The following is a 27,283-nucleotide window of genomic DNA, read 5'->3' on the forward strand; positions in this document are numbered from 1 at the left end:
CTGCTTATCTCTGTCATTGACTGGAATGCCAAAAAGTTTGGCCATCTCAATGTCAGGCATTGGTGCAATGACCAAATCAGTAGGCTCATCTAATTCAACTACATTCCAATCAACAGTTGTTGCAGTTTCAGTTTCAGTTCCAGTCACCTGTCCCTCTTCGGCTATTACTGTAAGTTCAATACACATGGGAATCAATGGCCTCTGTGTAGCCCAATCATCATCTACCATATGCGCAGCCAATTGTGATGGCACATATCCAACCTTCGAAAAAATGTTCAGATCAACGAGCTCAGCAAAAAAATTAGCCCGTTTGCTTGTCCAGCCGTTTTGCCGATCGATTTCTTCAACAATCTGTTCACCATCTTCTATTCTCACATACTATCCTTTCCAATCATCAAACCTCAACAGTGATACTTCTTGCTCTGGACCCCAAACAACATTCTCCCCAATTTTTTCCACCCATCTCTTCACTGCCGTCTCTCCCATGTTCTGTAGAACTTGTGGATCAATCTCTGTAAACTCAACCTCCCATTTAACAATTGTATCTCTCTCAATGTTCTGTATGCTACCATCAACTAATTTTGCCTTTGATGGAAAGAAATTAACTGTCAATTCGAAGGTCCGAGCGGCAGCATCCCCTCTGTCAGTGGCGGACAGTGTGAGCCCGTGAGAAAAAGGGGGGAAACCAGACGAGGCCACCCCCTAATTGCATGCAAAATTGGATCAGGGAGAGGCGCATTACCTATTCGAAGTTGAATCTGGCGGCTCCATCTCAGTATGCTCACGGGCTCCCCTCACAACCTATCGATTCCGCAAGAGAAAACAGAGGAAACGAGCTGAGATCTATGGGTCCGAGAGAGGAACGGGAGGGCGACTAGGGTTTGAATTCACTCACCATTTTCTGAGGACGAAGGCTCCGCCGCCGTTGAGAACGAGGGCTCCGCCGTCGCCACCGAGAACGCAAGATCCGCCGCCACCGGAGAAGAAGAGGGGCAGAGTGGCGGGCCCGGCACGGTCGGGCGGCAGGGCACGGTCAGCTGTTTTGACGAACAATTAAGTTGGACCCACATGTCCTAACATAAACGGGCGGGCTTGGCTGACGACCAATTTAACCACATTTAACAGCCATGTCGTGCGTGGGCTATTTACCTGCTCAAAATTATCGCACCATAGCCATTCCCTCGAACAACGTCGCACTCTTGCCAATTCACTTCAAATGTGTCGCATAGGAGCTATTGGCCCATATTACAGTGTGTGGCCACGCGCGGTCACACCCCAAAGTAATCACTGATTAGCAATCAGAGATTATAGTAAGTATCTAGAGATTATAGTAAGTATCTGCATCTGCAAGTGGCTCCCTTCGTATCCGGGCAAACCGAACCTACTACGGCAACAACACGGCCTGGACATGTGGTAAGCTATCTTCAGCTAGCCTGCCCGCCTTGACGGACGCATGCCAGGAAGCTTCAAGTCTAGGCACGTGCGAGAAAAATGCAGAGCTAGCTCGAAAGCTTAATTAGTTTATGCCGGGGATGCACATTTCCATGGTGTGTCCCCTTGAAAACATCCCGTGCCGGGTCCAAGCTCGCACAGTTCACCGCACCGGTGCAAAGTGCGACAGGGTCAAGGACTCACTCATGGTAGGTGAGGTGAAATCAAACTCGAGAATGGGGTGTGGTCTTCCTCCTCACCAGCTTCAACCATTCCTTCTCTTGGGCGTATATATAGTTATATACAGATGCCTTCGCTTGCTCGAGACAAACCAGTCCCCTGTCGCGAGGCAAGGAGGAGCTGCACAACAGATCAATCTAGCCAAGTCGGTGCAGACAGTGATCAACGGAGGAAGAAGATACATGTTGGTGGTGTCTGAGTAAGTATAAGTAGTAAGTACGTAGGCGAGGATGAGTCGAGAGATCCACCGGGTGGCGAGCCTGCAGCGGGACAGCTCGCTATGGCGTCGCGGCGACGACGTCTTCTCCCGGACGTCGTCGCGGTTCCACGACGAGGAGGACGACGAGGAGGCGCTGCGGTGGGCGGCCCTGGAGCGGCTGCCGACGTACGACCGCGTGCGGCGCGGGATCCTCATGGTGGAGGAGGGCGGGGAGAAGGTGGACGTGGACGTGGCCCGGCTGGGCGCCCACGAGAGCCGGGCGCTCATCGAGCGGCTCGTTCGCGCCGCCGACGACGACCACGAGAACTTCCTCCTCAGGCTCAAGGAGCGCATGGACAGGGTCGGCATCGACTACCCCACCATTGAGGTGCGGTTCGAGAAGCTGGAGGTCGAGGCCGAGGTGCGCGTCGGCAACCGCGGCCTCCCCACCATCGTCAACTCCGTCACAAACACCCTCGAGGTAAATCACTCCTTCGTCAACACAACTCACACAATTCGGTTCCACTCCAAAACAAGATTCACATGGACATATATATTGTGGTGTATATTGCCCTATATATAGTTGGGTGGAGAGATTACTATTACAGTCTTGCTATGTTTCAGTCGGTATTATCTCTGTGAGATCTTACATTGAGATCAGAGCAAAATTTTCCTTTTAGTTTTTCTTCTTTTTTGCATGTTATGTCAGTTGACCAAGACTTGTTTAAATCCCAGTCGACTGAGACCTAGTCACACCCTTACTATTCTCTACTCTTACAAAAAAAAACCGAGTTGATGATAATGGTGTGCCTGTCATCCTACAATATAGACCTTTCGATTATCTGACGGATAGAAAACAAGCTAGGGCAATTTTGTAAAAAGATACCCGCACCCCTCTCCACATTTACAGATAAGGCCTTCTCTCGTACATCTTTGTCTCCCACAGGATAAACAACTCGTATAAATGCATCTTAATGTTCCGTGCAACGCATGGGCCTCTTGCTAGTAAGGTATTATAAAACTATCATGTATTTAGTCACGCTATATGGGGTTCTGAATTTGGCTAACAATGATGAAGTACCAGAGAAAACAAGAAAATTGTATCGGCTATGCCTATATTGAAATTGTACTCGAACTCCCTCTTCAGATGGAGTTCACAAAACCTGCAAAAAAAGGATCAAGGAGCCAAATGAAATCCTCACAGACCGAATCACAAAACTGAACTAGGAAGAAGATCCTCAGGTGCAAAACCCACAAAAATCACAAAGAATACACGCATAACCCATTTACCGTCCCATCCAATCTACACGAAAATAGCAACCATTGCCTAACTGTTATATACGTCACTCCGCAGTTTACGGGTTAACAGAGAGTAGGGGGTCATTTTCGCAAAAAAAAAAAAAAAAAGAGGGAGAGAGAGAGTAGGGGATAAAAAAAGCACCCCATTGGAAGAACCGTGTCCTTTTTTCGATATCTAAGCCTGTTGATATTTCGGTGTGCTCCAGGCCGTCGGGAACGCGCTCCACATCATCCCCAGCAGGAAGCAGGCCATGAACGTCCTACACGATGTCAACGGGATCATCAAGCCCCGGAGGATGACACTGCTGCTTGGACCTCCTGGCTCAGGCAAGACGACACTGCTACTGGCGATGGCAGGGAAGCTCGACAAGGAGCTCAAGGTCTCAGGGAAGGTCACATACAATGGCCACGGGATGGACGAGTTCGTCCCGCAGAGGACCGCAGCTTACATCAGCCAGCACGATCTCCACATTGGGGAGATGACCGTGAGGGAGACGCTGGCGTTCTCGGCCCGGTGCCAAGGTGTTGGCACTAGATACGGTATGCTGCCTAATTATTGGGACTATGCCATGGATGATATGCTTATGTTAGATGTGATCATGGCGATAAGCTTCGAGCTTTGCTGTTTCGCTTGTTCTAGAGATGCTTATTGAGCTGGCCAGAAGGGAAAAGGCAGCGAACATCAAGCCAGATCATGATATCGATGTCTACATGAAGGTGAGGATGTTATCAAAGTTTAGAGCATTTTATGCTTCTTAAAGTTGTTTATGTGACTAGCTTAGGATTGAAGAGAATCATTTGAAGAAGACTTGTTTATCAGTAAATTATTAGTTAACACTTGTTTCATTACTTACGCCCTGTAGGCCTCAGCTATCGGAGGGCAAGAATCAAGTATTGTGACAGAATACATACTAAAGGTATAGCAGTGCAAGGATGACTCTTGACATTTGTTTTGTTAACAGAACGGACTTCTCATGTGTGTCACGTATGTAACTGCAGATACTAGGACTGGATATTTGTGCTGACACGATGGTAGGCAATGAGATGCTAAGGGGTATATCTGGTGGACAACGTAAGCGTGTCACAACAGGTATATTTTCACCAAGAATGAGGCTCCTTTTATATTTGTACAACAAAGACTTGCGCTTTTTTCATCACAATGAAACAGTCTTGTTTAAGAAATTCCTAATCGACTTATGCATCTTCAATGCACAGGTGAAATGCTCGTTGGCCCTGCAAAAGCTCTGTTCATGGATGAGATATCCACTGGGCTGGATAGCTCAACCACATACCAGATTGTGAATTCTCTCAGGCAGACTATCCACATCCTAGGCGGAACTGCTGTCATCTCCTTGCTCCAGCCAGCCCCTGAAACATACAACTTGTTTGACGACATTATACTCCTCTCCGACGGGCAGGTTGTGTACCAGGGCCCCCGGGAAAATGTGCTCGAGTTCTTTGAGTTCATGGGCTTCAAATGCCCTAGCAGAAAGGGTGTTGCTGATTTTTTACAGGAGGTGTGTGTCTCACCTATAAATTCCTATTACAGTTGTGATTCTGTTTTTTTTAAGAAAATGGTACTGAAACATCTGAATAACTGAAAAGGTGACATCAAAGAAAGACCAGGAGCAATATTGGTGCAGGGGTGACAGGCCATATAGTTTTGTACCTGTGAAGCAATTTGCGGATGCATTCCGTTCCTTCCATGTCGGGCAGTCCATAGAGAAGGAGCTTAAAGAGCCATTTGATAGGACCAGGAGCCACCCTGCTGCTCTGGCTACTTCCAAGTTTGGTGTCAGCAGGAAAGAGTTGCTCAAAGCCACTATCGATAGAGAACTTCTACTGATGAAGAGGAACGCATTCATGTACATATTCAAACTTGTCAATGTAAGTTCATATCTTCAACGTGTTTTCCTTGATTATTAGGATGAAGATTATTAGATAACATCAATCTAAACTTTTCCATCATTGCAGTTAACTCTAATGGCATTCATTGTGATGACCACATTTTTCCGCACAACCATGCACCGCAATGTTGAATATGGAATTATCTATTTGGGGGCCTTGTTCTTTGCTCTCGACACAATAATGTTTAATGGTTTTGCGGAGCTTGCGATGACCGTAATGAAACTTCCGGTCTTCTTCAAGCAGAGGGATCTTCTTTTCTTTCCTGCATGGGCCTACACCATACCATCGTGGATTCTTCAGATCCCTATCACCTTTGTTGAAGTCGGAGTTTATGTTTTCACCACATATTATGTCATTGGATTTGATCCTAGTGTAAGCAGGTACAAAACTCATGCAGAAATCAATTTCCTTACTCAATTATATTGCTTCTTAGGCAGTTATGAATTTTTGTGAGCAAGTATTTTTAAATTATTGTTTCACAAGAAATGAACTAGCTCTGTGAAGTTTTAATGATTTCTTGTGCTCAGGTTTTTTAAGCAGTATCTGCTGCTCCTTGCAATCAATCAAATGTCATCTTCATTGTTCCGCTTCATTGCTGGAATTGGAAGAGACATGGTTGTGTCCCACACATTTGGACCTTTAACATTGTTGGCTTTTGTAGCATTGGGTGGCTTTATCCTTGCAAGACGTAAGTTACTGACTCGGACATGATAAAATGGATGTTGCCATGTTTACACGACAATGATGGAACTAAATGTTAATTGTTGCTCACATGACCATCTTATTTTTCATTTCCAGCTAGTATCAAAAAGTGGTGGATTTGGGGTTACTGGATATCTCCGCTATCATATGCACAAAACGCTCTCTCAACAAACGAATTTCTAGGACCCAGTTGGAACCAAGTAAGTCCCCTCTGCCTGCAGAAGAAATCAAACTCACCACTACATACAAATAGAAAATTCAACATGTATTCGTATTTTACAGGTTGTTAATGGAACAAATGAGACCATTGGAGTTACCGTGCTTAAGAGTCGTGGCATCTTTACAGAAGCCAAGTGGTATTGGATTGGGCTTGGTGCCATGGTTGGATACACTCTCCTCTTCAACCTGCTCTACACCGTAGCCCTTTCAGTTTTGAGTCGTAAGCATATTTAAAAGACTGCTTATTTATCAAGGACTAGATAATCAACATTTGCAGGTTATAACTTAGGCATTTACCTTATATGATAATAACTGTAGCCACTTGCTTTTCTTTGCAGCGTTGACAGACTCTCACCCATCAATGTCTGAAGAGGAACTGAAAGAAAAACATGCAAATTTAAGTGGTAAAGCTCTAGAGGATCATAAGGAAAAGAATTCTAGGACGCAAGAACTGGAATTATCTCACATTAGTGACCGAAACTCAGCGATTAGTGGTGTGGATTCTAGTGGCAGCAGGAAGGGACTAGTACTTCCATTTACACCACTGTCACTTACCTTTAACGACACAAAATACTCGGTGGACATGCCAGAGGTAAATTTCTTATCAATGAACAATGATCGCACAAGTATGATTGTGTACCCATTAACCAAGTTTGCTTACCCAGTTATAATGCTTTATATTCACAGGCAATGAAAGCACAAGGAGTAACGGAAGACCGCTTGTTGCTTTTAAAGGGTGTCAGTGGTTCTTTTAGGCCAGGAGTACTTACTGCATTAATGGGTGTGAGTGGTGCTGGAAAGACAACCCTGATGGATGTTTTAGCCGGTAGGAAAACCGGAGGATACATAGAGGGAGAAATCACCGTATCAGGCTATCCAAAGAAGCAAGAGACCTTTGCACGTATCTCAGGATACTGTGAGCAAAATGATATTCATTCTCCACATGTGACAGTATATGAATCGCTCATATTTTCCGCATGGCTGCGGCTTCCTTCAGATGTTGATTCAGAAAGAAGAAAGGTTAGTTAGCTTTGATCTAGGCAAATTATCAACTCTTGATTTCTTTTTTCTCATTTGGTTGGAGATCTCACCGGCTGAACTGTGATGCCAGATGTTCATCGAGGAGGTCATGGATCTAGTAGAGCTCACATCATTGAGGGGTGCACTTGTTGGGCTTCCTGGAGTGAATGGTCTGTCAACTGAGCAACGCAAGAGGCTTACAATTGCCGTGGAGCTTGTTGCTAACCCGTCGATCATTTTTATGGACGAGCCAACATCTGGTCTTGATGCTCGAGCAGCTGCAATTGTGATGAGGACTGTCAGGAACACTGTTAACACTGGTAGGACCGTTGTTTGCACCATTCACCAGCCAAGTATTGACATATTTGAAGCATTTGATGAGGTGGTTATTCATTATTCCCTATTTCAGTTATTATCCTTAGCTTTATTAAGGTCGTATATTGACTATGTACGGCTGCAGCTTTTCCTAATGAAGAGAGGGGGAGAAGAAATTTATGTTGGTCCTGTTGGACAAAATTCATCAACTTTGATTGAGTATTTTGAGGTAAGAAGATTAAATCAACAGTGCTACTGCAGTTTGCACTCTTGTTACCAGCTAGATCACGTCCAACATTCCTTGTGTATGTTTGTTCAGGAAATTGAAGGCATTAGTAAGATAAAAGATGGATATAACCCAGCAACGTGGATGTTGGAAGTGTCCTCTAGTGCCCAGGAGGAAATGCTGGGTATTGATTTCGCTGAAGTTTACAGACAATCAGAACTATATCAGTAAGCTTCCCCACAAGCCATCCGTATGCAGTGTAGCTTGAGTGACATTTCTAACTACCTTTCATTTTCGCAATTTCAGAAGGAACAAGGAACTCATAAAGGAGCTAAGCATGCCACCTTCTGGCTCTAGAGATCTCAACTTCCCTACACAGTACTCTAGATCATTCGTTACACAGTGTCTAGCTTGCTTGTGGAAGCAAAACTGGTCATATTGGAGAAACCCATCCTACACAGCAGTGAGATTACTATTCACCATCGTCATTGCTCTAATGTTCGGAACAATGTTCTGGGGCCTTGGAAATAAAACGTACATCTCCTAACTGTTACTATAACTTTTTTGGGCATACAACTGTTATTAGAACTGCTTCTATACTTTGGATATAGAATCTACTTCAAGTAAGATATATTCTGACGCCTTACTCATATCACGATGCAGTCGAAGCCAGCAGGACTTATTTAATGCCATGGGATCAATGTATGCTGCAGTACTATACATCGGTGTGCAAAACTCTGGTTCTGTTCAACCAGTTGTCGTGGTGGAGCGGACAGTCTTTTACCGGGAAAGAGCAGCTGGCATGTATTCAGCTTTTCCATATGCATTTGGACAGGTAATTTCTTTGACCCTCGGTTTACCTATTTCAGGGCATATGTATGAATGACCTTTGAGAATGCAAATTCTCTTGCAATCTAAGTCACAGCTGCGGTTGGGGCAGTTTATCATGGATCAGTTTATCAACATTCTTGAGCTATATCAGTCCTGGAACCTAACAATGCCACGTTATCCCTTTTCTAGGTTGCGATTGAATTTCCATACATCATGGTTCAGGCTTTGATATATGGCGGGCTCGTCTATTCCATGATAGGATTTGAGTGGACAGTTGCCAAGTTCTTGTGGTACCTGTTCTTCATGTACTTCACCATGCTATATTTCACGTTCTATGGAATGATGGCTGTAGGCTTGACACCGAATGAGAGCATAGCAGCTATCATCTCATCAGCATTCTACAACGTATGGAACCTCTTCTCAGGATATATAATCCCGCGACCTGTAAGTTACACTTACATTTTCTTTTCTTTTGTGTAAACTTAATACTTACCGGTCACATTACTCATCCATTGAACTTTTACTTCAGAAACTTCCTATTTGGTGGAGGTGGTACGCATGGATTTGCCCGGTGGCATGGACGATGTACGGACTGGTTGCCTCCCAGTTTGGTGATCTCCACCATCCGCTCGATACGGGAGTCCCAGGCCCAAAGATAACTGTGGCCCAGTTTGTCAGGGACTATTATGGCTTCCATCATGACTTCTTGTGGGTTGTGGCGGTGGTGCACGTTGCTTTCACCGTGTTGTTCGCCTTCCTGTTCAGTTTCGCCATCATGAGGTTCAACTTCCAGAAGAGATGAGGAGGACGACATTCTTTCAGATTTCTTGTACGTACTGTCAATCTGTCATACTACTGTCCAACCACTAGTGTGGATGGATTGAGCTAAGTATAGTTGTTCCTGTAAATGATATAAAGGTTATTTTGTATTTCAAGCCTGTAGAAATTCGCACATCCATGCTTTGTATCTGTAGGATTCATAGGAAAGACTAATTAGCCTTGTTGAGCCTCCAGCTTCTTCACCAGCTCTAGCTGAGTAGCTGCTACTTTACTCGTCCGAGAATGTAAAACGTGACCAGTAATGGTGTCATTTCTGACGAGTTAATGGAGGCAGAAATTTTGTTGATACTTCAATCCCTTGTCAAACTTTGAATTGCTGACCAAATATTATGAAGCAATTGTTTCATCTCTAGATTTGTTGGGTTACTTGGTGGCCATGCACATGTTTCCTTGGGTGACTATAACTTCGCTCTGCTAACCAAGTGGCTGGCAAGTGGACCCAGGGAGTTGTACTCTCTCAATTTGGGTTCTCCCGATAGAGTTTGCTTGTTGCCGCCAAATCCGGTTCCCACTCTGCTTCGCAGCCTCCATGTTATTTTACGATGAGGTAGCGGCCAAGTCAGGCCAGTTTCATCAATCCGTCATATCTAGGCCTTGTTTGGCACAAGGGTTTTTCAAGCCCCTTTGGGGCTGGGGATTTGGTGAATCCCTCCCTTTCACCCAATCCCCTCAAATCCCCACTAACCCCCAACCTCTCTCATCCCCATTCCCCTTCCTACATAAATCATGCTTGGTAGGCAGAGATTGCCATACTGAGATAAGATAATGCAAACAGTTAAAATCCAATTTTTGCAAGTTAAACAACATCAAAGCAAGAAAAAATTGCTACAAAACTGCAAAATCCATACATAAAACCAAGCATCTTGTTACCAAATTGATACTGGCGAGGAGTATGAGTATTACAGATTAGTGAAAACATAGATATCGGGAATGGAACATAGGGTAATCCATCGATAGCACACTTCATGACAAGAGAAGCAGGTCCTAAAAAATTTATGTTACAACAATGTTTAACAAATTTAGCCATGTAGCAGGTTAAAAATATCAGAGGATATGTGGAAAAAGAACATGCTCTCTTAATCCAGAAATTATTTCTCAAAACTGGGTAGTAGTTTGAAAAGAAAAAGATTTCAAGATACATGCTACTTTCCCACATGCGAATGAATTTCAGTGATGTCACAGTTACAAGTTTGAAGCAAATTATTAGTGTTGGTCCCATTCAAATTTCAGATTAAGCTTCCTAGATTATGCAGGCAAGGGCAGTGCAGATTTCAGTATTGAATATGACCCAATATCATTCACAAAGGCGTTGAACTGGTTGATGAAAACTAAATATTTAACAGTAAACAAAGTGAAATCGAATCAGTTTACCTCGCACCTATTGTCAGTTTGCATGTAAGTTCTGAACATGCAAGAACAGTGTTATATACTTTCCAAGATTTCATAATCAAGCTTGATTCCACCTGACACTGAAGTATATAAACATCAATTTCAGTAAGGTACATTTAGTAATAGGTAAAAGAAATGACATGCATATACAGTTTTTTTTCATAAGGCGATTTTTGAAAAATAAAATACCCCTTATATGTATAATTTTTTACTTGTAGCCTAGCAGCATTTTCTTAATCAGTTTGGAAGCTCATGCTCGGTTTCGCATGAGAGCATACTGAATTTTCAGTTTACACACATGATGCTTATGCCCGTCAGTTGTGTTGAAGCAGCAAAACATGCCAGGTCCAGCCTAGTGCTAAAAAGACTAGAAATACAGTGGGAATCAAGGCCACTGCATGACTACTTCAGAGACAAGGCAATCATTGCAATAGCTATTATCTATATCAAATCTGAATAAAAAAAGATAAGACCTCATGTATGAGCTAACACTGTTCTTGAAATAAGAAAGAGACAGAATCATTGATTCTAGTACAAAAGGGGCAATTTCCCAATGCCAGTAGCCATGCCTGTAACAGTTATATTACTTGCTCGTCTCTGCTTATCAAAGAACTAGGTTCCATCAAGTACTACTAAATACTAATACAAATATGTCTCTAGATAAGTAGAATCTCCACATACAAAGAAACAAAGAAAGAGGGAGGAGAAAAAATCGTGTAGCCATGAGTCAACAGGCAATATACCAAAACTAAAAAAAATGTTTGGAATGACTAGGGAGGCTGCACTGGATAGTGTGACATTTTAATTATTCACAATGACTTAGTGAAGGGAAGGCGTACTGGAGAAGCTCAATGGGTAGGCTACAGCAGCAACTGCCAACAAATGTCAATGTAAATGCTACTTGATCATCCTTAAAGATATATCACAGGAAATTAGGAAATACAAATCATATTGTTCTCAACAATAACAAAGTTGCTTGATAGTTGAAGAGCAGCTCACTGATCACATGATACAAACTGCTGCAAACTATTGCCATACTTTAACAAACTTCTATCCCAGTCCATCATTGCTTAATTAAGAAATAAAGTCCCAAGTACAAAACTTGCGGATGACTGAAAAATAAGCTTTTATTTATATTCTGATTGATAACATCATTATGTGTGAACATGCTTGCATGTACTCTAGAGGAACTTATGCCCGACTTTCAAACTGGAGATGCCTAAACATCTACATGTTGAGGTGGACTAAGATGTCAGCATAAATTTATACTAGAAAGGTATCTTTTGGTGGTATAAAGATAAGATGAATTTTATTTGCGTTTCAAGCTCTTGGTTGTATTGTACATTAAAGTGTTGGCAAATATTTCAGGGTCCATCTCACAACTTGCTCGACACATTACCAGCTGGGAAGAGATGAAAATAGAAAGAAAAGCAATCATAAAAAGTACAACTACAGGCAGAATAAGGCAAGAAGGATGATAACTTTCACTAATGAAATTCAGAACTAAAGAGCCACAGGCTCCTGGTCCTACCAAACTTCACAAAGCTGTCCTACAGTTTGCTCAAATCCTGACTAAAAACATTGTATTGCAGTTCCCCATCCACAAATGGGCTGGCTAGCATGTGCATTGCAACGAAAATTCTTTAATCAACAAGTTTCCCCAACAAATTTCGAAGCACATCAGCAGCAGCAGAAAGTACCGGTCGCATCAAGAATCTGACCTAGAAATTAAGGAAGAGGGAGAGGAGAAGCTAACTAGTGGGCGTTAGAGGTAGGGGGCGACGCAGGAGATGGCTCACTATAGCGCCATCGCCCCCGAACTAGCGCCGGATAGATGTGTCGCCGTCGTCGCCCCAATGTCTTTACGCTCCGGAAAAGGGGGGGGGGGGGGGGGGGGGGGCAGTGAGAGGGAGGAGAGGGAGGGGCGGTGAGGAAGTACCTCCGGGGAGAAGAAGAGCAGGTTGCCGGAGGAGGGATGGCAGCGTTGAGGATGGTCGAGGAATCTGCGGTGGCGCGTCAAGGAGCCAGCCGGCGGGCCTCGCCTCGAGCTTCTAAACCCGGTCAGTTCAACAGGGCAGGCCCGCTCCAATCCCTCTTACCTTTTCTTTTCTTTTCTATTTTCTTTATTTTTCTTCCATCTTCTCTGTTTCTTTTATTTCTGAGGGAAATCTTCTCTGTTTCTTTCTTGGTTTTCATCCGTTTTCTTCGGGGTTTTTTCTGTTTTCACTATTTTTATTATTTTGCATTCGTTTTCTTTATTTTTTTCCCTTCATTTTCTTCTAAACATGTCTACATTTTTTTACACATTATACGTTTTTTAAATCTAAAAATTCTCGCATTAAAACCCTAAAAAAAGACTCATATATTGCAGGCTGGTCCGAACAAGTCCAGGGCCTGGCATGTCTTATGTGATGGCCTCCTTTGAGTGCACAAACAATTTCAAGACCAACGGAGTAACGGACCATGCATTTTCTTCACAAACCAGACACATTCCCTCTAAAAAAGCTAAATCCTCCCTCAGAGATGGTACGGTTTATACGCGGCCTCTAGTTAAGCTTTTGCGAAAATGCATTTAAAACTTTACCACACCCTATAGGGACCATATGAACACACTGGGCCAAGTAGTGTGGATTTCCGGCATCGTACGCGTAACAAGTTGAGCAAGAAGAAACAAAACTTACGATCTCCTCGGCTGCCACGTGCAATGGCCACATTGCCTCCAGCATATCAACCGCACAACATTAACGACGCTGATCTGGATGGCGTACCATTCATACTGATAACGACCTCACATTGCAATTTAATTTCGAAAATCTCAACGCAGAAATCAAAACATGAAAACAGTTCACGATTTTCGGTGCATGGTTTAAGATATTAAACATTTTTAATAAACGAATGTACGAAAAAAAGGAAAACTCTCAAGTTGCGACAGTGCGTCATTTGTTACAATCTGAAAAGACGAGAGTGACCTTTGCAAGATGTATCCTTAATTTCGCAAACATAGTCATTTGCGGGAGCAGTTGCTCAGGTTTCCATGTGGACTGGTCCAATGGTGTCGGTTTTCTTCTTCTTTTGTCCCTTTCCCCATTTTTTCTTTCTTTCTTCATTTTTTATTATTTTTTCTTTCTTTGACTTTTTTGTTATTTTATGTGTGTTTGCCCCCTTTATGTTGTTTTCTGTCTTTACTTTTCTACTTTTGTTTTCATTTCTTTTTTTTCTTGAGCAAAACACAAGAATTTTTTCACAAGATACATGGACACGTATTTTAACTTATGAATTTTTTTAATAGGACATGGTCGTCTATGCAATATGTGAAAACATTTATGTTTATGCACAAGAGTTTTCATAAGAATACATAAATATTTTATTGAAAAAGTACAAACATTTATTTTTATATGTGTGCTCATTTCATTGCAACATATTTATATTTTTCATACAAACTATTTCTTCATTATATGACCATTTCTTATAAGATTTGTGAGCAGTCTTTAATATTATAAAATAAGTTAACAATTTTAATATCTATATGAGTATATTTTTAAAATACATGAACATGTTTTTATCAGAAGACGGCCGTCTTAATTGTTGGACCGAGTTCAATCAAAATTAAGATGTTGTTTTTGAGCGGTTGATAATCACAGCACAAAAATCACCCAAGAAAATCATTCCACGTACGCAACATGGAAAGCAATGCTTGCATCATATAATAGCCGGTATGGGAGCGGCGACAGTGACGCGTTGATGACTCATTCTGGCGACAGTAATGATTGTTCGGTTGTTCATGTACCTTGATGTAATGTTTATTATGTTTAAGGTGCTTTGTACTTCCGGTAAATCTTTATAATTGATCTGATTTTTGCAAACAAAAAAAACTTCAAAAAAACAACAACATGTGCAGCACGGAAGCATGGCGACGCCCAGTGAGCAAGACCACATAAGCATGGCGATGCGCAGGGCAGGCTGAGCCTCTCGTGTGGATAGCATGGGACGGCCGACCGATTCGAGGGCCGGCAGATGCAAGTCGTTTGGCAAACTAGATGATGCCCCGCACGTTGTTGCGGGAATATTTGCAGTATTTTAATGAAATTTTAGTTATATGAAACATGAATATTTGAAATAATAGTTTTTAAAATTATACAAGAATTAAATTTAATACCATAATAGAAATGAATTTTACATGCATGCATGTTTGTATGTTGAAGTGGATTTTTAATATGCATGGTTGTAAGTTGAGGTGGACCTTTCCTATGCATGTTGAATGATGAGATGACATGCTTGCAATGTTGGGAGAAATATGTTAGTGATGGTGGCTCTTTAGATATAGAAGAGTGGGATTTGGATTGGAAGCCCGTCTGTCGAGGAACTCCGACTCCGAGGTGGGCTTGGTCGAAGCAAACTCAAAAAGGATTTATTTTTTTTCGTCTCCGAGTTCAACTCTCCACTCGCACTCCTAATTAGACGCGCTAACAAAGCCCCTGCCTGCACATAATCCTTCCTCCTCCTGCCTTAATTCGAGAGCCAGGGTTCCGCAACCATCCACCAAATCTCGGGGCGTGGTCAGTGAGACGAGGCGCGGGAGATCTAATCAACCGATCAATGGCCGGTGAGGAGGGTCCGCGCATCACCGGAAGCATGTCGACGGGGGGGCGAGAGGGCGGCCAAGCATGCGGCGGCCACCGGCGAGGAGCGCCCGCTGAAGCGATGCCGTCATGCTTCGACGGAGAAGCGCGCGCTGAAGCCGTGCGCCGCCAAAAGGAAGGCGGCGGCGGCAGACGACGAGAAGCTGCGCACCGCCAAAAGGAAGGCGCCGGCGATTGCTTCTTGTTCCACGGCGAACGAGGCTGGCTATGTGAAGTATGCTCCAGGGAAGAAAATGACGCGGCTGCCGCAGGAGGACGTCGCTCGGATCCTCGCCCGTGTGATCGATGATGCCGAGGATGCCCCTTCCGACTTCAAGGCCCTCAAGCTCCAAAACCCTGAACTGCTCCCTTCGCCGGAAGAGGAGCTGGACGAGGAGATGGTGGAATATTATGCCGGCGTGCGTGCCTACTATAAAATCGGAGAGGACTTCCTCAAATTCCAGGCATGGGTACGCAGTGAGTACACCAAGAACGGCTACGTCGAGGTCGATGACGACTTCCTCGCTAAGAGGGCCAGAGTCCGAGCAGACAGCGACAGAGCACGGGAGGATATGCTCAACACGATCGACTTCTCTGACGACGACGATGATCTGAAGAGACTTCTTACGACCAGATGGTTCTGAATCCGTATCATCTGTCATGAACAATCTGCCGTCTTGCTTTTAAGTTTAGTCATGTGTCTCTTCCGTCACATAAACTGTGATCCACCGATTATTATAGTCCCTCCATTTTTATATACAAGGTCACTATCAAAATAACAATTTGCAGATATACAAGGCCACTAACACTAATCGATGCAATATTAATGGTGTTTGCCTCGTAGTACTAGTAAAGGAGGACATTAACTATCCCTTGCATGCATGCGGGAGTGAGAGCATTGGCTTGATGTACATGAAAGAGAAGAATACACATTAATTTACACGGCAAACAAGGAGACAAGCTGCCTTGCAACATTGATTTAGAAGACATTAACTTTTGCCTTGGTACCTGTAATATGGATTTGTGGCCTTGTATACAAAAATGGAGGGAGTACTTTGATCCATGTCAGACTCTGCTAAGCTAAGCACTGATGAACGCCTTGTGTAATGAGGATGCAGCTATGTTCTTGTGTTTGCAGTTTTAAGGCTTATACACGACAATACAGTAGATGTTGCTGCGAATTATCACTAGCATGGGTAGATTAATCAGTTCCAGTCCCTTGACGAGATCAATTCACCGAGATACTGGCAGTGGTAGTGAGAAGTACAGTAATTGGAAACTCTGCTCAGCCCCTCTATAAAAAATTCAGAAGCCATCAACTAAAACAAGATCAGAACTTTTCAGAAACTCTCAAGCATTGGAGGTAGTTATTTGGGTAAACAGCGGAGAATTTGCGGGGAAGGAAGCAGGGGAAGAAGTGGTTCTGTAGTTCTGAACTTAGTTGTCTGATTCAGCAGAGGAAGCCAGCGTTTTATACTGATGCTGCTCGCACACACACCGGCTCATTGGACCAACACGACATGCAATGGCCACACCTTGCCGCAGCCCATCATCGGCCAATCATCATTATTTGGCCCAACACCTTGTTAAAAGGGAACGACAGAGAAGTGACAGAGATGACGAATGAAACAATAATAATGAAATAAAAGATAGTTGGTAGACATGGTATATCTCCACTACTATTAAAAGAGCAAACATGAATTCCCTTAGAGTCACCAAACTTATTTGTACACGGATCAACCAGCACCTTAGGATCTAACCCGCATAGTTAAATCTGACAGTCCTAATTGCCTCAGTGGTCTGCCATCCCATCTAATGGCTGAGATTAAATGTTCTGCCACAGGACATCAATCCCACACATGTTCTTCCACCGGAAAAAATCAATCTCACGCAAGTCATGCCTCCTCACACGCCTGAAATTTTGGATCAGCCCAACGTCGAGATCTTCTAGGATCCCTTCCAAATCGGCCCCCTCTTTCTCGCCTATCCCCACGCTAGCGAATTGATGCCCCCACCAGGCGGAAGCTAGAGCAGCAGCGATGGAACAAGGGCACAAGGCGGCGGCGGCAACAATAGCAGATCGACATGAGCAACCATCTCTCTCTCTCTCTCTCTCTCTCTCTCTCTCCAGCAGTGGATCCCTAGCTCCATGCCTGCAATACTTTCTCTAACGGTGGGATCCATAGGTCTTTGGCGTGACGGCGGCGTAGCAGCGGCAGCTTCGGCGCACAAGGAGATTGGGCGCAGCAGCACGACGTTTCTCCACCACGGCCTCCCCTCTGCCAAACACGCCTCTCCGAAGCTTCGGGCCCCACCTCCGGATCCGCTGGTGACGGCGAAGGCAAAGACGAGGAGCGCAATGAGCATCACGCCGCCATGGCGAAGAGAGGTACTAGAAAGCAAGGAGCTTCGTCATGAAAGGAATGAATGGCTGCTTGTCAAATATAATATAATCCAGGATGATTGTCATGCATCCTCAGAAGCCCGCTCAATGTCAGCTTGCATGTGTACATGGGGTAAATTAAGTTTTTATCTGACAAAGATATCCCAGGGTGCTTTATTCCTGATAAAGGTAAGTTACTTTTTTTGCGAAATGATACAGGTAAGTTATTGACAGTTTCTTAATCATATTTCTCATTAGCATATATATAATCATTGAGATTTGAAGTTTGAGGAACCAAGTCAATGAAATCAATGCTACAAAATTTGACAAATAGTTTCTCTGAATAGTTTGCTGTTCTTGATTGTTGTTCTTCCTCTAGGTTAATGGATCATGACGGAACATTGCAGGAGAGTGAATTGTGATCATTTTCCTATTATGTACTAACATGTAATCACACTTTGCTTTATCATCTTAATAAAGATATTTCTCCACTTGTTTCTTATCACTCTGTTTTTTGCAACATAATTATATGTTGTACATGCTCTCCAATTTATGTCTCAGGCCTGTCATTCCATAGTTGTTCATTGACATATATGAATTATTCCGAAATTTTTGCAGGCTCCCCTGGTCACAATAGCTGCAAATGCTGGCGTTGATGGTGCTATATTTATTGTGAAGCTATTGGAACAAGGTAATGTTAGTTTGGGCCATAATTCCCAGTAGTATTCCCGATATGAGCGAAATGGGTTTCTGAGGACAGTGTGACATGATGTCTGCACTTAAAAAAAGTTGCATAGAATGGAGTATCGTTTCCAATATTCCATCACTGGCATGCCTCCTACGACCAGGTCCAAGAAATACAAGAATAGATCAAAGTAAACTGGCCAGAAAACTCGGATTATCTATTTCGTTGCAATTAGTCTGATGACGACAAGAAGCATAACATTGCAAACACGTATATTAGTAGTGTATACTATCAAGGTGGCATTGGGTTTGCAAAGGTGAGGGAGCCTGCTGCAACTTGGTGCACATTTATATCATTTTTTCATGGTTAGTATATTATTTCATTATCCGGTGAGGGAGCCTGTGAAACTTCCTTTTATTTCCTCATTATGAAACTGAGACAGCTCACCATTGTATATCAGCAAACCTTGAAACCGATTATGTTCCGTATCATAAACAAAGCAGAATTATTGTGGATGCAAGTTGGACTCAGCAAGTTGTGCCAAACCATGGGAAGGCATGGGCAAGGTGGTTGAGCTTGATGCCGATGATACAGAGGTTATTGCTTCAGCGATGCTGGAGGCCCTTCAAGGTAAGATTAGATGCGCCTCGGTGACTCAGAGTCTCAGGTCATCAGTGAGTTTTGCTTCATACCAGTTGAGCAGTGTATATTGTTGGCTATAAATATTTGAATTATCTCCAATCTTGTGTTTCGGGTTCTACTAACTCCCGTATTTTACCATGTTTTGTCACTTCAACAAACTTTTACTTAACTATTTAGTTAATGTATGCAAAGTTCTGGTTTAGAAACTTAATGCTGAATTCTGAACCAAAATGATTACATGTATTACCTTGTTGTACTAATATCATTTTGTTCAGAGATTTCATTACTGATTATTTAGTTCTGTGACAAGGAAATGGCAAACATATAGGCATTTTAATCTGAAAACTCAAATGCCATGTTTAGAGAAGATGGTAAGCCTCTCATTAGTGGTAATTTTATTACGTTGAAACACGATATGGAGCTATGATAATGAGTGTTTGGGGTTTGGACGGCAATGACATAAAATGATATATTTTGAAATAGATAGTCTATTTTCTTCAAAAACTTTCTTGCACTAAACTTATAATCTTCGCTTGACTTCGTATGTACGTATTAGCTCTGTTTAATTCCACTCATAGTCATGTTGTCGCACTGCCACATACTGGCTTATATAATTCATTTTACTTCCACATTGTTCTTTTGAGCATGGGGTTGCAGGTTTTATTGAACTAACTTGGGTGCTTGTCCTACATGTGAAAGATGCACACACTGACGAACTTACCTACATGGCTACATCTAAGAGGAATGATTATTACAATTCCCTTGCTGAGTACTGGATGAACTTCAGTAACTACACTATTTCTAATTGCTAACTGTACATCACGATGATGCTATGTCTCACAAGAGACCGACGAGGTGATACTAATTGCAGAGGAGGAGGATATGTATACCCCAGCACCATTACCCTGGATACTTCATGATGGTAATGATTTTGATTAATTCAGTTAAGTGATTAATTATTTTGATTTGGATGCCATGCGCTGTTCTGATACTGGTGGCAGCTTTGACACCTGGTTCATTCCTTGTGTTGGGAACATTACCAAATTTGTTTTCACACATAAATATGTAGTAGATGAATATGCTATGTATTTTCTTCTGCTATACAATTATTAGTAATCAACCTTGCTTCTGTACAAAGGTGAAATTTAGTGCTTTTGGTATATTTCAGTTAGCATGGGAAAGCAAAACCTATGCTTGAGCCTCAGCATTCAGCCGTACATAAACCTATCCTATTTATTTATTTATTTATTTTTGCTAATGAACAGTTGTGGTTATTATATCTATATCAGGAGGATAGTAAAGATATTTCTAAAGTACAGAATATAATTTTTATATTGACTGCAAAAGAAAATCTAACCACATTTGATCTTCTGGACCTTGAATTACTTAACTCTATGGCCGCCTATGATATTGTAACTACCTTTCCTACTCAGTTTGACATTTGGTTTCTCGTACAGGGAGTGGTTAATAAGTTGCATTAACCGGCGAGATGGAATGAGCTTATTGGTTTAGTACTTGATGCAATTATTCTTGGTTGGAAGTAAAAGACTTACGTGTCATATAGATGTATTTCTGCTAACTTTTCAGTAATATGTGCGTATAATACAAAATAACATGTCACTGATGCATGAAAATTCAAGAAAAGTGTTGAACTTATTTCCTACAACTACAACGCTTATTATATACTATGGTAGAGCAAAGAAGATGCAAGTCAACTTAATGGCGACATGAACAACCATATCACATTTTTTTTCTTGAAATATTTGTTTGGTATGAAATGAAGGGAAATATGGTTGGAGATAGAGAGTGATGGGGTCATGAGTAACCTATTAGAGGTGTGTTCTTCAAAGCACAAGGGTCTTCATGCAAGATCGGTGTATCAATCCCCCCCCCTCCCCCCCGCGCGCAAGTTATACGTGCATGCTTACTAGTAACTATATATGAGTGGTGAGCGGAGTGGGGCGTTTCATTAATAGGCAACGTATTTCGTCCTGAAAATTTACACACTTGTGCATTGTGCCTCTAGATATATGTGTATTTTTTTCAAAAAAAAAACTAGTAAGGTGCCCGTGCATTGCACGGAACATCAAGATTAGGGGTGGACGGCGCCGGCAGCGGCCATCACACCAGATTGTTCCATGGCCTTCTAGATGTGATGGGGATAAGGCTGATTGCGAGAGACAAAGAGTTGTTTGTAAATATGAAAACAAGTGCGGGCATCTTTTTGCAAAATTGCAGCAGTTTGCTTTGTATGCGTCAGATTTAGATCCGACGGCTATCGGTGAAAGATGACAGGCACACCATCATCATCAACTCAAGCTTTTATAGGCGTAAAGAAAAGGAATTAAGACATGCAAACCTCGAATTTTGATCATTTGAAATTCAGCCTCCATAGAGGCCGAGCTCCATTGAGCATTTCATGGTGAGAGGATGCCTCCAAGAGAAGGCAGTTACAAGTTTGAGACATGGCGAGGTATGTTGAAGACTACCGCGTCGCATATAAAACGCTTTGCGCAAATGGAGGTATTTGCAACGGACAGTTGGAGTAGGAGCTTTTGGGATCAATTGATGTAAAAACTTGTTGAATGTCCTTTTTTTTTTGTGGGGTTCTTGTTGAATATCCAACCTTCAGCTTTTAATAGTGGCTTCATTCGTTAGAAACTAAGTAGTATTTAAATGTATGATTAAATTGATATTGGCCTTGATATTCATGTCAGAGGAAGAAGACCGAACAAGGAGCGAATACTTGGTGAGTCCGATTGACTGGCCAGCCTTTTCAAAAAAGCCAGCTATCCATGGACATGTTCGAATGTGCCCTTCCCGCCGATGGGTGGAACGGCGGCAGTCACGCCCACAACCACATCCGGCTACGCTTGTGTGAGCTGCCTGCCATCTACTCCTAGCTAGTGGAGCCACGCGGCGTGCGGCTAATCGGCTCCTCCCCGACCAACCGCTTCCGTCCCCGGCGGGCGGCGCGGGAATCGGATGGGATGCGGCCGGTGACGAACCCAAGCGCGCACCAGACCAGCGTTGTACGAGCCGCCCTTGGAGTCCAATCGCAGACTCCCATATGGCCCTATCCGTACACAATCGCGACACGTACGACGTCGGACCAGGCGACGCCTGCGCGCGGATACAAATCAGAAATCCCTTCCATGGTGCCGTGCGCCAGCCAATGTCATGGGCTCCCTTCCAAGCTCCGAGCGAGCGGCGCAGCGTCCGGTCGAGTAGATCGACCCGGCGCAGCGGTCGTGCGTGCCGTCTTAGGCAAAACTCCAACCCATGACTTCATATGGTCCGATCGCTTCCGTTTAAAGGTAAACCGACCAAACAGACCGTCTAACGCGCGGGAGCAGTCCATTTTTTATCCACTTTTGATCTACTTTCAGTCTAAAGTTGGGCCGCATTTGCGGTTAAACAAACACACATGGAGGGGCGCGCCCCTCGGCACATCCGTCGGAGACACATCCATTTTTCTCTTCCCCTTCTTTTCCATCTGCCCTCCGCCCTCCGTCCCCGCCATCGCCGCCGCCACCTCCGTTCCCGGCCGCGTTGCCTTCCATTAAGGTCGTCCGCTCCGCAACCACGACATGTCATAGCCGCTCCACGCCCGCGTTTTGGTAGAGCTTTTTGCCCGGTGTTCGCGGTTCCTTGTTGCCAGTGGGAGAGAAGCTACGGCCGTCAGCGCCGACCGTCGACCACAACAACTTCTGGCAGGTGCTGCATTGCCGCAGGGCGCCCACCCCACCAACACCAACCTTGCCCAATACCCGGCCATGTTTCGGCCTTGAGCCGCAATAGGGAGAGAGGTCACGGCCTTCTCTATGCCGATTACTTTTGATAATAGCGCAATCTTCAAACCACACAAATTTCGTCGCCGTTTCCGCATGGCGAGACATGTTTTCAATCATATTCAGGAGGGAGTGGTAGCATATGACTCATACTTTGAGTGCAAAGATGATGCCCTTTAACAGCTTGGCTTCTCTTCTTATCAGAAATGCACTCCGGCTATCTGCATGCTTGCATATGGGATTCCTAGTGATCTTGTGGATGGGTATGTTCGTATGAATGAGCTCCCATGTCTCCTCTTAATGTATAGTTTCTGCGAGGTCGTGGTGACAGTGTTTACCGTAAGTACCTGGGAGAGCCAACTGCCACTGATATAGAGAGGTTATTGCTGATCAATGCCGAGAGAGGCTTTCCAGGCATAGGATTGGTAGTATTGATCGTATGCCGAGAGAGGCTTTCCAGGCATATGATTGGTAGTATTGATCGTATGCACTGGAAGTGGAAGAACTGTCCATTTGTTTGGTAGGGGGCAGTACAAAGGGCATGTGAAATGTGCCACTGTCCTACTTGGAGCAGTGGCTTCACAAGATCTATTGATATGGCATTCTTTCTTTGGCATGGCTGGTTCTCATAATGATATCGGTGTTCTTCAGCGTTCTTCAGTGTTTGCAAAGCTTGCAGAAGGCCACTGCCCGGAGGTCAACTTTGAGGTCAATGGCGACCAGTACAACAAGGGATGTTACCTTGCTGATAGTATCTATCCACAGTGGTCCACTCTTGTGAAGACCATACCCAATCCGCAAGGAGAGAAGAGATAGAGGTTTGCCCAAATGCAGGAGAGTGCAAGAAAGGATGTGGAGCGTGCTTTCGGTGTGCTTCAGTCTCGATGTGGTATCATTTGAAGCACTGCATTGACTTGGAGCACTCAAAAGATTTAGAAGGTGATGACTGCTTGTTTGATCATGCACAACATAATGGTGGATGATGAGCGTGATGATAACATCTACGACCAAGAGTTTGACTTCCAGGGTGAAAATGTTGAGCTTGAGCATCCACCTCCTGCAATCTTCGAACAGTTTGTCCATTTTTATCGTGAATTGCATGGTTGGCGTACTCATGTCCAGCTCCAAAATGACTTGGTTGAGCACATGTGAACTCACATTGACAACCAGTACAACTATCGGTTTAATTTCTTTGCCATGCAAACAAGTTTCGATTGGATTATAAAGACTCTGATATTGTTTTTATTTTGATTGGGTTGTAAAACTATTTTGTATGTGAAATTATTTGCTATGTTTGATTTGAATTATTTAAAACCATGCTTTATTTTTAGTATGCTTGTTGATCTCGAACGGGCAAGATGCGGTCAAAATGCAGCCGTGTGTTGGGCAACGACCGGCGCATCCACAAATTCAGACGGACGCGACTCCATCATCATCCTAAACAAACGAAAAGCAAAAGAAACAGCCATCTATTTGGGGTCGTGCGTTGGAGTTGGCCTTATCCCGTTAGCGGGGAACGCCTACGTGCTCCATGCACGCTTGGACGTACGGTTGTGACGCGCGGCGCGGTCATGCCAAACACCTGTGCGAGAGCAGGACGCGCTACGCAGATCATCATGGTAGACATGCCATGCATACATGGTACGTACTCTCAAGTCTGGAGGACGAGGGAAATGATGCGAGCGAGACACGTCGGCCCACGTGATGTGTTAATTTGGCAGCCAAAAGCAGAGTATCAAGTCTGGTCGTTCAACCAGCATCACCTCTCATGGGCGGTTCGGCACTGTAGTAGCAGCACACTCGGTGGATCTGTCGGCTGGATACATACAGCGGATGGATCAATCGGCTTGCCCAGGCGAGTTACTGGTACTCTGTTCGGGTAAACGACGATCTCTCTGCCACTGCCAGCTAGTACTTTTTATCTCTCGATGCAGACAAGCCTCGCACCACAGTTTTAGCAGGATTTCTAGTTAACGATTACCACGAGAAGTTCATCTCACATCGTTCATAAATCTTACTAGCAAAAGAGCCCCTGAGTTGCAACGAGAGAAGAAAATACCGTACCGTACTAAGAGCATTACTAGTAGAATCCTCAAACCCTCAAATCTTAAAAGCAGTTTTAAGGGTTGAGTTGTGCCACTTTTTGACACTTTTAAGGGTTGAAAAACAAGGGCAAATACTAGAACCCTCAAACTCAACCCGTAAACTGCTTTAAGGATTGGATTTGAGGGACATCTCACAATTCATGACAACAAGAACACAATCAACTTCCAAACAAACTACCAAATAACAATCATTGATGCATGGTTTAATAGTTTACATCACAAAATCATCATCTTCCTTCTCTCATCGGCACCATCACCCAAAAGTTGCACCTCGGCGCCATCTCATAGACCACAAGCGGGCTCCATCAAGCATCTCCATCGGCACCGGTGGAGTCGTACACACCGCCATCACCACAACTACTCATCGGAGTGTCACCTCGAAAAGTAGAGGACGCAACACGGAACATCCTCTTCCTCTCCGCGATGTCTTCCTTGTAGTCCTTCCACCATTGCAATTGGTCTTCATCCATGTCCTTCTTGGACATCATCATGTGCTCTTTCCCTTCCACCATGAGTTCTTTCCATACCTTTGCCTCTTTGAGCTTGATCATCCTCTCCTCCAACTCGGCCTTGCGCTTTGCTTCTTCACGCTTTGCTTCAACTTGTGCAAGCTTGACCTCTTTCTTCTTCTCGGTGATAAGAAGTTTCGTCTCCAATGTCTTCGTTGTCAATTCCTCTCTTGCCTTCATCATGTGGTCCATCTTCTCCCTTAGGCTTGACGCTTCTTCTTCCATCTTCACCCTTAGCTTGCCCTTCTTGTTTCCCTCGGGCTTGCCCAAGTTCCTCTCCTCCTCATCTTCACTATCATCCATCCTTAGCATTGTCGACTTCTTGGGTGCGGTCTCTTGATCCCTCACCTTCCACTTGTCAAAGGCTTGAAGAATTGACCAAACATGCTTAAATGAAAATGGCTTGCCCTTGGAAGCGGCCATCTCCTTGTACCTCATGCCGGCAATTGTCTCCTATCAACCACACATAAATCACATAAGAACCCACCAATATCATCTATCACTTGGTCCATGGCACACACATAATCAAAATAGTGAAGAAATATGTACTCACATAGTCACTCTCCATGGTTCCACTAGGTGGTGCATCTCTCACTTGGTCCATGGCCGCACTCCAACGAGAACAAGCGGGCTTGATCAACTCCCACCGGCCTTGAAGCGACCGGAAAGAGCGATGGATGAACCCACTATTCTTCGGCTTGATCTTACAATAGACGTCCTCGATCCTTTGCCAATACCATTTACCGGTTTGATCGGTGCCGGTGGTTGCATCCATTCCCACAGCTGCCCAAGCACGAACCAAGAGGACATCTTCCGCCTCGGTGTAGTTTGTCGACCGCGCGTGTGGGCGGGAAGCGGCGGTGAATGCCTCCTCCCCTATCTCGGCCACCTCCTCCTCGTCATCCCTCACCTCCTCCTCATCTTCCTCCTTCTCCTCCAAGTCGTCACCAACCCTAAAGGGGTCTAGAGGCGAAGCTCCGAGGTCCACCTCCGCGTTTTGGAGGAGGTCCATGAACGAGGATGGGTTTGCCATTTCCTCGAACACCTCGTGCGCAGCTGGAGGAGGTTCGGTGACGGCGGCCGCCGCGGGCTTCTTCCGCGCCTTGGTCACGGACGGGGACGAGCTGGCGACCTTGGAGGCCGCCCCTCGCGGCCCGTGAGAGGCCGCCTTCGGCCGGCTCTTCTTGGTAGCCGGGGCGGGCGGCGAGGGCGGGAGCCAGTGCGGGCGAGGCGGTCGGGGCGGCAGGAGGTGGTGCGAGGCCCGCCCGCCGCTGCTTGGCCCCGACGTGGGTCACCGCCACCACGTCGGCAACGGTCGGTTGGGCGGGCGCCGGGGCGGGCGACGCGGGCGGGAGCGGCGGCCGCAGCGGGCGGGGGCTTCCATGGCCGGTGCGGCAGCAGGCGGCGGGACGCGGGCGGGAGGAGGAGCGGTTGGCTCCCGCGCGAGCTCGGAGCGAGCGACGAGGAGGAGTGCGGGTTGGGGGGAGATTTTCCCCTCAACCCCTACTTCTACAGATTGCAAATTGGTTTGAGGGTTGGACCTCTAAATTCTTTTACGGGTTTGAGGGTTTAGAGGTTCTAGTCTACGGCGTTTTTTCGGCGAAAACTGTAAAAAGCGGTTATTTTTAGGGGTTTGAGGGTTTGAGGGCTCTACTAGTAATGCTCTAACCCAATGACCATGACACAAAACCTCAATAGTCTCTCTTCTCTCGGCTCGGCGTAAGCTGAGAAATTTACTATTTTTCCCGTCTTAGGACCTCTCCAATATGGATCCTTAAATTGTCCGGACCGAGCGGTTTGGACACAATTTCCCATCAACATGATATTTCATCGGTATGCGGACCCGTCTGGAAGTCCATTTTTCCATAATCCGAAGGCAAAACCAAAGGGCTTTATGGGCGTCCAGACCGCTGTCAGGCACGCGTCAGAC

At 44.6% G+C, this 27,283-nt stretch overlaps 1 protein-coding gene and 1 long non-coding RNA gene across 3 annotated transcripts; one reads left to right on the plus strand and one right to left on the minus strand.

The window, feature by feature from the left end:
- Nucleotides 1–1,901: 1,901 nt before the first annotated feature.
- On the plus strand, nt 1,902–9,844 carry LOC123190579 (ABC transporter G family member 37). The gene is made up of 20 exons (XM_044603252.1): nt 1,902–2,351; nt 3,376–3,709; nt 3,810–3,886; nt 4,033–4,086; nt 4,169–4,259; nt 4,385–4,686; nt 4,775–5,056; nt 5,144–5,457; nt 5,605–5,765; nt 5,876–5,979; nt 6,062–6,218; nt 6,337–6,590; nt 6,686–7,018; nt 7,110–7,400; nt 7,479–7,562; nt 7,653–7,786; nt 7,866–8,093; nt 8,223–8,394; nt 8,580–8,834; nt 8,920–9,844. The coding sequence occupies exons 1-20, from the start codon at nt 1,902–1,904 to the stop codon at nt 9,190–9,192; spliced, it is 4,350 nt and encodes a 1,449-aa protein (XP_044459187.1). The 3' UTR covers nt 9,193–9,844.
- Nucleotides 5,757–12,695, minus strand: LOC123190580 (uncharacterized). Of its 2 annotated transcripts, XR_006496389.1 has the most exons (6): nt 12,559–12,695; nt 10,602–10,699; nt 7,090–7,296; nt 6,296–6,989; nt 6,097–6,184; nt 5,757–5,994 (listed from the first exon to the last, which is right to left on the minus strand). It is a non-coding gene; the product is annotated as an uncharacterized lncRNA (long non-coding RNA). The 2 variants fall into 2 exon arrangements; XR_006496387.1 differs by lacking the exon at nt 7,090–7,296 and having other exon boundaries at nt 6,296–6,374.
- Nucleotides 12,696–27,283: the final 14,588 nt, after the last annotated feature.

Source organism: Triticum aestivum, chromosome 2A, assembly GCF_018294505.1.
Source record: "Triticum aestivum cultivar Chinese Spring chromosome 2A, IWGSC CS RefSeq v2.1, whole genome shotgun sequence".
NCBI lineage: Eukaryota > Viridiplantae > Streptophyta > Magnoliopsida > Poales > Poaceae > Triticum > Triticum aestivum.

Excerpts from the sequence above, each read along its gene's own strand:
- LOC123190579 (XM_044603252.1), top strand. The coding sequence starts at position 1,902 with ATGAGTCGAGAGATCCACCGGGTGGCGAGCCTGCAGCGGGACAGCTCG. Across the intron at positions 5,980-6,061 it reads TAGGACCCAGTTGGAACCAA|GTTGTTAATGGAACAAATGA; the intron begins GTAAGTCCCCTC and ends CGTATTTTACAG. Across the intron at positions 8,094-8,222 it reads TGGGGCCTTGGAAATAAAAC|TCGAAGCCAGCAGGACTTAT; the intron begins GTACATCTCCTA and ends ATCACGATGCAG.